The sequence below is a fragment of the Cephus cinctus genome, unplaced genomic scaffold (assembly GCF_000341935.2).
Source record: "Cephus cinctus unplaced genomic scaffold, Ccin1 Ccin1_scaffold0087, whole genome shotgun sequence".
Lineage (NCBI taxonomy): Eukaryota > Metazoa > Arthropoda > Insecta > Hymenoptera > Cephidae > Cephus > Cephus cinctus.
Window position 1 is genome coordinate 1,140,551 of NW_014332826.1, and position 10,911 is coordinate 1,151,461.

Sequence of the window (10,911 nt, forward strand, 5' to 3'; positions counted from 1 at the left end):
CCCCCGAGCCTGTTCTCTTACTGGCGCGCACACCCGTAGAGCGGGTCTCTACACGTAAACCTAACCTAGGCAACTCCACGTACCTGCTCTACTCCCTTCTTCTCGCTGCATCTCGCTCACTCCCGATGCACCCAAGTACACACGAGAATGACAGCAAGACCCGATTCCGCGTGCTTGTCTGATTTTATGATTACGGCCACGCGAAAATGTAAAAGAGCTCTCGGCCACGGATAATGCCCGACTTCCGTTCTTCGTTTGCCAAACACGAGGATAGATATTCATGGTTGATAGAAGTTCACGTAAATCCCGTAAGCTCAGAAGTGGCGCAGACGGTCGACCGTGTAAACTTTTTGACGTTGCGAATCGAGGATGGTGATAAGCGTAATTTGTAATTTCCAATGGTAAAATACGTTATTTATAAAGTATCAGAACGAAGCGAGGTTACTACGGTGTTACGCGTCTGTCTACTTATATACGAAATGGAGAAACCACTAGCTAGTTTCGCACGTGTAAACCAACTTCTCCGCTTCTCAATGGGAAAGACAAGGACTAACCGGCCGAGACCCGGACCACCACTGTTCTCCCTTGCATTCCGTATGGATAGTGAGGACACAGCGGGTAGGCGGGCTCACAAGTTTGCAACTGTATAGGAACGAACGACGGGACGCTGACATAACAGAATCCCGGAAACTATGCTTGTCACCCAATGAGATTCGCGAGCGAGGGCGCTGTTTCGGTGCAAAGTTGTTTAGACAAGACTACCAGTGGCACCACCGAGGGGATTTATACGCGCCGTTATAATTTGAGAGACGTTAAGAAGCTCCTGGGGAACTGTCCCGTACTTGGGTGGCAGACATCTTTCTACAGTCCTTTATTCCTTCAACCCTTACTCCTTTCGTTCTCTCATTCAATCTTTCTTTCTCGTTAACCCGCTCGTCGTCATCCTCTCTCCCTCCCTCTTTCTCTCTCTCTCTCTCTCTCTCTCTCTCTCTCTCTCTCTCTCTCTCTCTCTCTCTCTCTATCTTACTACTCTCGACACCTTCCACAGGCATCAGACAATTCTTTCTCCTCGTCCAGACGCAACTCAAGCTACACCCACCTGCCGGTTGGCAGGGACGTTTGTCACGGCTCGTTTCTACGGTGGCAAAAGATGGAACCTCTTTTCCTTTGCCTCCTTGCATATTTGCTTGGCTCTCAACTAGGCGAGGATTAAAGCAGCTCGGTGCGACGCTCCGCGATAACGGAAATAGGAATGACGAGCAGCGTCGTCTCTGGGTTTTCTGTTATTGCTTCAGCCGGTTAACGGAAGCAGAGAGGAGAATCTCGGTCCTGTTCCCGGGTAACGGAGAGAGGTTTATTAAGCACGAAGACAGATCGAATGATAATAAGGGGGTAGAGGAGAGGCATGGAGCTAGGGGAATGGGAAATCTTTCACAGAGAATTCTGCACTAGCGAGCAGAGTCGGTATTTGTTTCCCCATGAAAATTCACGATCGATAAGCTTTTACCGTAAATTTGTTTTAAGGGGTGACTTTTGGGTTTCGAGAAATTTTCATGACGCCAGAAAGGAAGAAAAAATTTCCAGGACTAACGGACGACAGTCTTTCATCGTCTTTTAAATGTTTAATAAAATTTACATGCTGAACGAGGAGATTTTTGATATTCGACAGTCACGAACAGGTAACGCGATACGCGATCCTTTGGGTCTGCTAGATTTACACTGTACGACGTTCACGGAAGCCAAGGTTTAAAGCCGTTCGTAAACATCGGGGATGATTAACCCTTTGCTAGGCGAGATGCAATTACCTGCCAACTTATTTGCTTCTGCCGAGATAACGTGATCACTAATTCAAAGTTCTATGAGAAACTTCGACCGGAGTCTGACGCACCTACGAACGCGTAGGGTATATAGGACTGGTATATACAAGACAACCATCTCCGTGTATTAAGACGCACGTGAATGGGACATAACGATATCTGACGCAGTACAACCTTCGCGTTTACAATATGACAACTGGAATAGATAATCAATTAGCGAACTCTTCAATTAATCCACCGTCCTACGACAGAGCCTCGATTGTTGGATTTAAGTCGAAGAACTAGATAAGAGAGTGTAATCGAAAAAGAAATTATCTTAGCATTCCAGTTAGTCCTTACCGAGCGAAGAAGCTATACGCTCTCGTTAACGAGTGAGACGACGAGCGAAGTACCAGTTCCCGTAAATCCATTGAGAGAGAAAGAGTCCAGAATACATCCTATTGTCTCCTACAGCGAGAAGCCACTCCGAAGAGAGCTTCCTTCTGAATCCGCACGTTGTTTCAGGTCGACCAGGGACCGACTACCCGGTTCTGGGCAAAGTGCCCTACACGAATTTCTACTGCGACGATCAGCCTTATCCTGGCTTCTTCGCCGACGTGGAGACTCGATGCCAGGCCTGGCACTACTGCGACATAGACGGCCGCCAGGCGACGTTTCTGTGCCCAAACGGGACGCAATTCAGCCAGGCGGTCTTCGTCTGCGACTGGTGGTTCAACGTAAGGTGCGAGCTGAGCCCCAAGCTCTACGCAATCAACAGTAGACTCTACCAGAGACCCACGGAGAGTCCCACAAGACCTCACCGAGTCATCACCAAGGAGCTTCTGGAGAATATATTCGTCAAACGAAAATGAGGGAACGATTTCGTGGCTCTACCAATATCTATCGTCTGCTGCCACGGCCAACGATAACACCTCAACGCGTTTCGTGCCGGAGCGATTTTTTGTTACCTTCCGATCAGGCAGCGTGTACGACCCACGTGGCACGGACGTCTTAAAGCATGTTCACCCTCTGTCGGGCAGAGAGAAAGAGCGTCACGGAACATCGAGATTCAGCTTGGATAAGGAAAACGTACAAAACGCCCGAGGCCAAACTCACTGAGAACAAGAAATTAAAACGGATAGCTCGCACTCGGCTGTCTATTAAAACTTCCGCCTTCCGGCTTACCTCAGCGCCAAGCATGTTTCCCTACTTGTTTCAGCCATCATCGTCACTTGTGTTTTCTATGGGTCTGTCGGCCAGTGCGAAGTAGCAATTAGCAACGAATCGGACAGTGCGAGGCGTCCTTTTACATACTAAGAGACACGGGAGACTACAATTTAGCGATTTATGCGAACGCGCATTTGTAAAGGCAGACTCGCATATCCGAGTGATAACTTTAGCTTAATTGTTCGCGTACAAGTGTCCACGGGTCAGGAGTATCTTCGCGACCTAAAGGCTATTGAACCCGGCGTGCCCGAGGTTGGCTATGACGGACCCAAAGTGTCATGCTCCGTGGGAAATTCTTTACACCTCGCGCAGCCCGGGTTTTCAAGGTAGTCGACGATTCCGTCGGCACTCGTAAAAAAAAAAAAAGTCTGGGCGATACTGTGGCCACTGTGGAAACGCCATCAAAGCCACGGAGATATAAGCGATTCGTTGTACCATTAATCTTTTCTTTAATCGAGGACGATATCAGTTTATTCAGTTTATGAAGATATTACCATTTTTTGGTATGCACCTCAAGACTCGCGTATATGAAATATTATGGATTTTCTAAAAAATTCAATAACGCACTTCTAATCGAAGTGTCAGACTTATACTCAGTCGCAGAGATTCGTTTGATATTGATAATTTGTCCAATGTTTGTATTTTCATGTGTCGGCCATGCGTTAGGCTTAGTTGTTGTTGTTATGGGATACTTCATTATATTAATTGCAGTTGCTAAGCATACTTAGTCGTAAGTAATACAGATTTTTCTTTCTTTAAATCTGTACGGTCGAATCGTTACAGTAATCGATATCGTCGTCTTACCAAATATCTCCGATACAAGCAATCCGAACCATTATCTAGCTTATATCGTAAGAGTATTCTACAATGTAAGAACACTAAAATCAAACGATACCAAACCGATTGCAGTGAAGTTAACGAAGGCAAAAAAGCATAGATGCATCTTTACGATCCTTTAAGAACCACCAGTAGTGAAGCACATAGCGTTTTAGTAAGATATGTATTAATGATCGATCGTTGCCACTGGCCTAAGGAGCCGTAAGTTCTTTTAGTTGAAAAAAAGGAATTTTTAAAAAATCACCCAAAAGATCAATCTTGGGTGAAAGAGTTGTATTAAAAAAATATATATATCAAATAAAATGAACGCAGCCTAAATCAATCATCCTCTTTCAGCACGTCCTGACGTAACTCTATCAGGAGGAACACGTGGTTGCAACCTGTCAGCCAGTTTTGCCCTGTGGAATGGAAGACTATCCGAAAATGTTGAGAAATTCTGAAAGCAGTAATCAGATAAGAGAATTTAACATTTGGGTATCGAGTTTTATTTTTCGAGATGCAGTCCGTTTGCGGAGAACAATAGTTACGTGGAAGAATTCTCGAGATATGTATGATATCTGGTAAGATGAAATTCTGAGCCCAGGGCGCTGTCAAGGAAGATGCTAAAGCTCGTTCGGTAAGTGCACAGTTAATCGGGAGATTCAAAGTCCAATGTAGATGATCCGTAAGTGGTCCATATATGTATATGTATACGCTTCGGTGGAAATTTCAGTGTCGCCACTGTAAAGTTCTGGCTTTAAAGTGAGCGACGGGCAAAGTCAGTCGGAGGAAAGACGAGGATGCTGTTTTATCGGTGTCTACACGAGCTTCGAAAGTAATCCTCTTAGTTGGCCGTAAGGCCGGCAGACAGCGACTGTGAATCGACTTCGGTGAAGCAGTCGAGTTCTCCGTTACCGATGATTCTCATCCGTGCAATATTTATTTCGCCTAACGGACGGACAAGAACGTATTTGTAAAATTAATTTTTCCTTCTCGAACGCAAGCGGCCCCTGCAGAGCGTCTAGAATCAGCATCCTCAGAGAGTTCATCCAATCTGGGTTCTTTGTAGAAGACATCACTGTACCCCTTTGCCACTTCGAATTGGCCGAACGGAGAAGCGAATATTTCAGCGAGAATCCGACGCGCGAATAATTCTGATTATTTTTCAGGATACCGGATGCCGTTGGGTGTGCAAGTTGCAAAAAGTTCATCCACGTAGCCAGAATGCAGCCAAACAGCGTTTAATCAATGAGGCTTCAAGCGCAGGCCGCGCGGGATCTTGCCTGATGGACAGTAGCCAGGGGCTTGGAAAACTAGTGAACAATTTGAAGCTACCCTTTCAAGTTTTGGGCTTTGTTTATGCGGATGAAAATAATTCGCAACCCAGCGAATATAAAAATAATCGAAAGCCGGACGCCCAGCCTAGGAGCAATGCACATAGCAAGGATCTATTCTTCGTGATCGAATGAACATCGAACCCTTTTGCGGCAATTATACAAACCGTGTAGTCGGACGAGTGACCCTTTTTTCAAAATTGTTATTCAATACTTTATCAATCGGACCGTAGCGTTACAGGAAATAGTCAGGCAAGTCGTCCCAGAAGGTCACGGACATCGACAAAGGCCTGTGAAAGTAGACACTTATGGAGGTTATACGTATATGCAACTTCGTGTCCAGCGACGAGTATTGAGGTTTTTGTTTTACGGAAGGAAGGTAGAAACCGGCCTAAAGGAGGTTCTGTCTCGAGTAAGCGCAACGGGCCTAACGATAAGGCGGCCATTTGTTGCGTTGACTGTCCAGTCCGACAGGCTTTCTCTTTTAGCCGACGGGTCTATTCGACCGCGTCTAACTTGATCCATCGTTAGTGACCTTCTCCTTGTCATTGGCAAGGTCGACTTCAGACTTGACCAAGACGCAAAACCCGAATGCGTCACAGCCACGAACTATACGTAACATATTTATATACAAAAAAAAAAAAGATCACCTCAGCTATGCTCGGGTACCTTAGAAAAGCTGATGGCAAATTACAATAGACTGAGAAACCCAAATAGAATTTAGAAAACGCAGTAAGGTAAATAGGAGACACGAATGCCTGGCCAAGTTACCATTTACGTTCGCAGCATCGAGCTCTCCCTTCCATATAGAAACCAGCCCGGTATTATTTTTAAAATATTTCGCAATTAATTTTTTTTTCCATTCGAACCCACGACCGTGGAACAAGGACAATTTTTCATTTATCACCTTATTTTATTCTCGGTTTACGTAATCCATGTTATATGGACGACCAATGGATTCTGCAAATGCTACGTCATCAGTGTCCTTAATGGCTAGGCGTGGGCAGTGAACGAGTGCATGAAATGTAAAAAGTCGGTTGAGGTTTTCGTACGATCCGACGTATTGGGTAAATTGCAAAATTAGAGAGGAAGATGTCACCTCGGAATTTGCATAAATGAAGGAGAGGAAAGTCATTTGATATGAAATATATTCCGACACGTGAAAGCTCAAGAAGTTTGTTGCTCCTTCGTTAAGGATGGGCAAGCAGGAACACGAAGACTTGAAAAAAAAAAAAAAAAATGATAACCTTGTAAAACCAGTTGCGTCCTCCGGTAGAGTTTATTAAGTGTCATTTGAAAAACCTTACGACACTCCGCCAGCCATCGGAGCGCGTATGCACGTAAACACCCGAACGAGATTTCCCTGGCATCTTCCCAATGCGGAGCTCAGCGTACAATTATTGACTAAATATCATAATGGAGCAAAGCGTGCATTTGATACGCAAAGCTAGAGAAATCGGCAGTGCTCATCCGATCGAAAATTTCATACGTAGACTGCATACGAGCCATACGAGCCATACGAGCAGGCATTGCGAATATCATCGGCGTCTGTAGCTCCAGGCTGCGTAACGTCATGGGCTATCGAAATACAGTCCGACTATAGGCAGACGTGCGTGAAACGTTTGCGCAAAATTGAGCGAGCGATAAGCACCTATACGTTAGCGACCAAAGTGCTAAAAATTCGTCTGAGTAAGAAAAATAAAAAAAAAGAAAGCCACATAAAATTTGGCTAAGTATCCGTACGATTGAGTCATCTAACACGTACAACTCTGTTGGAAGGCTATCGACGAAATATCAAATATCACTTACATAACCTGATTCGAAAAAGTCCATTAGACACACGGTTCCTCAAAGTTCGTCTCCAGATATAAATAAATTCGTGTGACGCTTCGGAAAAAAGAAATGAATAAAAAAATAAATGTGCTACTGCGAAACCAAACGTATCCCAGGCATATGCACCGTACCGTGAGAAACGATTAAAAGTGCATAGGCATAGCCAAAGCACGTGGATATTATATCACGCAGCTACGGCGGAAGGAAGCCTTGTCCTTTACCAAGAGACAGCGTTAACCAGTCGTTCGTAAAGCTTCGAGCGAGACAACAATATCAGGAGAGAATCCTGGGACGAGATAGTATTCGATTGGTTCATAGGTGAACAAACGTGTTAGTCGTGGTGGAATGGGAATTGCAGAAACGCGGGTTCGACTCAACGTGCACGAAACGTTTCAATGCGATTAAGCCACTGGAGCAGGAGTAGACCGCTAGGTGCTGCTAACAAAAGTGTGTACGTTACTGGTGGAAGTAGTGGTAGGTATAGGAGGAGCCCGCGAGTACAGTAGCAAGGGAGACGTACCGGTTATAAGTACAGGAGTAGCGGAGGTGCCGTGGAGGGGGAACTGACAGAGATAGGTGCACGCGAATATAGCCGCAGATGCGCAAATATTGTTTCATTACATTGCGCATGTAGCTACCAGGAAAGGATTGTTTTATCGCTGCACTTTCGCTCCGATGAATTCGTCTGTAACGAGCCCAATCGTGCAGTTCGTTGTTAATGCGCCTATTGGAGGAACGCGACTCTACGACCTGGCGCAGCCGGCGGTTGGGTTACGACTTCGTTTCAGAGGACGTAGGAGTGTTATTCGTTCCCAGGTAGAGATCGAATCATTCTTTGTACTGTAGTAGTACAACGCAGTACTGTAATATCGGGCAGGGTTACCAATTAACGACTTCTACGAGTTATCAGCAAGACGCGCGAGTCTCGATAACCTGAGAAAGGCTTACCAAGGTTTACTTAGCGACTCGAATATTTTAACTACGCGTTTCAGCCTACACGTCGCTGATTTTCATGCTGCATGTTCGGGCGATCTTGATGCGTGCGATGGTTACTGGTTGTGTGACGGAAACCAATAATTTATGGGGGATGCTTTTTGAAACACCCTCTTTTTATACCTTCTCGTAACGCTATGATCTACCGTCAGAGATATATTTGCTACAGTCGATTTACGATAACGGCTGGGAGTTCAAGGGACTGCTTAACGTTACGTGCCGTAAGGTCGTGGCACCTGAAAATATATTAAATTCGTTCCTCATGTTTTTAGTTCACGTCAACCGACTTCGATAACGCTACGCGTAATATTTTACTCTATAAAACTGTTTGCTAAAATCTCCTGGCACCTGAGTAAAGCCATGGCACGGGGTCCAGCGGCACGTACGGGATTCGCAATGGCTCCATAGAAGTATTGCAAATCCTTTGCCGATTCCCAGTAAACATGTAGCACTGCCATCAGGCACGTACACCTAGCCACACGTGTATTATGTCAAATGTGGCTTTAGAAAAATTGAAAAGTATCGATGAACAATTTCGTCGTTTCAATTGGGGGAATATGAAATAAAATAATGACCTGATGTCGTATTAATTTTATCATACACTCTGAACAAAAATTATATCGTCTGAGAAATTATTCCGAATCGAGTATATCAACTAGGCAAGTATCTGTGGACTGGGGACTATGTCTATATACTTATAAGCATTTGTTAAATGAGATACTTGTATACTCGTCAGACTTAGTCAGTATCGTCCCGAAAGAGATAGGAAGCGGGGGAGAGGGGGTGCAGGTACAGGGAGTATTCAGATAAAGTGATAGTGCGAGCCCAATCAACTAAGCGATGGAAAATGGGCAAATTTGCATAAGGAACGTAACCTGTGACTAAACGGTCTCATTCTAATCCTATAAGGTACTTGCTCACTCTGCATCGGAATAAATTCTCAATATATTCTTCGCTATAATCATCAGTTGAGAACTTTCGGAAGAATATGCGAAATTGCTTATCGAGGAAACGCAGAAACATGAAACTTCGAACGGACCCGAAAGGACTATCGACGTGGCTGTCGGAGCGTCAAGAACGTGACGAAACTACAGCCAGCATCGCTCAGGACCAAGACGCTGGAAAAACTTTGAGTCTTGGTGCACTTTGTGTTCCCTAGGAAGTTCCGGTGGCGGCACTGACTCGCGTGACGTGGGATATGAGGTGGATGAGACTCGCATCTCCTAGAGATCTGACTGCAACGTCTAAAATGCCTGCGAGTCAAACTGTGTCACCTGGATTAGAAAGGACACACGTAGAAAATGAACGAATCTAAAAAGGGCAAAGATCCAATTTGGCGATCTTAGGAAAACAGTGAAGTCTCGTTTTGCTCTTGAGAAACCTATTAGCGTCAGCCAGTCTATAGCCTGTGCTCGGTCCACGGGTTCAATGTGTTTTTTTTTAACAGTTCGCACATAATACAATTCTTAGAAAATTTGACGTGGCTTTTCATAAAATTACGAAAACGCTACGTGGCGAAATAGAAAAACAAAATTTATTCAATGCAAAATCCATACTCCGTAGTTAAAATTCGACAGCTCAATTCGAAATCCGAAATAACTCGTATGGCTGATGAAGTTTTCTCACGGCTCTCGCTACACATATCTATAGCCATCTACTCCCTATAGAGAAAACGGCACTGTCTACCAATCTCAAATTTACACAATTTACATAGACTCCTAACACGTGCACTGGCATCCAGCAGCCAGACCTGCTGCTAGAGTGCAGCGAAAAAAATCCAGTTTCTATGTAGGACGAAGAGACGAAAAATGTATCAGGCGCGTGGGGATAGAATTCAGTGCATATATATATATCGAAATACATTTAGTACCCAGCAGTATTACAGTAAGATGAGTATACAGGGTGTTCCAGAGTTAACGAACCCCATATCGTGATATTCAAAATAGTATAAGCCAATTCGAAAAGTCTTTATTAGTTTTTTTAGATTGCAGCTGCTTTTGGACTTTGGAGCGTTAAAATAAGGCTATACAATTTGTTACTTCTGGAACACCCTGTAGCTGTAGGTATGCATGGCTGTGAAAAAAAAAAAAAAAAAAAAAAGAGAAAAGAAAAGAAAAGATAGTCAAAGAGAATAAAAGAGAAAGAAAGAAAAAAAACCGTTGAAAGTCTATAGAGCAAAAAAGAAAGAGGAATATATATACATATATATAAAAATCAAGATAAAACAGATACAGAAAGTTAGTAGCCAAAGGTAGTGCAGAAAAGCGAGTGGATGTACTCGTGGTGTTGCCACGATCGATTAATCATGGCATATCTATTACAATAGTCGAAAATAAAAATGAGTGAGTCGTATATGGCAATAATAGAGGGTGGAACGGAAATCAGGGTGAAATTTATTGTGAGTCACGTGGGAGGCACCCTGGCAATGGTTTTCAATGTGGAAATTCAAAATGCAGGGTACGCAGGCCAAATATACAGCTCCGTGAGAACAAGCCCTTCGTTGGCGATGATTGTTCATACGTTTACCGGATAAACAAGTAATGTTAACAAATATAGGGAGAGTCGGTGGCCGGACCGCAGAAGATCAGATCATCGGGGCCAAATGCCGGCTAGTGAAATTCTATCGACGAACAAATCCATACATATTTGATCAGTCAGAATTATGGCTCGTCATATTTCCAGTTTTCCCGGTTGCGACATTCGTGATGGAAACGGGCCGATCGTTCACCGATGCACTTCGCTTTAGTACAGTTAGTACACTTGGTAGCTACTATCTACGGGCTGATAGTGGACCTTTCAAAATCCCGAGGTTGCTAGTGCAATTTGCGGGATACATCGATAAATGCATTACCGCGTTCAGAGCCCTTTGCCCTCCATTTCATGCCCCTCCTGTCTCTACCCCCCCCCCCCCC

General features: G+C 44.4%; 2 protein-coding genes across 6 annotated transcripts in view; one reads left to right on the forward strand and one right to left on the reverse strand.

The window, feature by feature from the left end:
* LOC107272918 overlaps positions 1–4,167 on the forward strand; it is a 21,625-nt gene extending 17,458 nt beyond the window's left edge. Inside the window, exon 3 of the mRNA XM_015750593.2 lies at positions 2,322–4,167. Within this exon, the coding sequence (XP_015606079.1) occupies positions 2,322–2,668 (347 nt within the window). The 3' untranslated portion in view covers positions 2,669–4,167. The remainder of the gene's footprint in view (positions 1–2,321) is intronic.
* The window catches only part of LOC107272851 (tudor domain-containing protein 1), a 76,584-nt gene that overhangs the window by 23,905 nt on the left and 41,768 nt on the right, over positions 1–10,911 (reverse strand). The gene's annotated exons all lie outside the window — the stretch shown is intronic.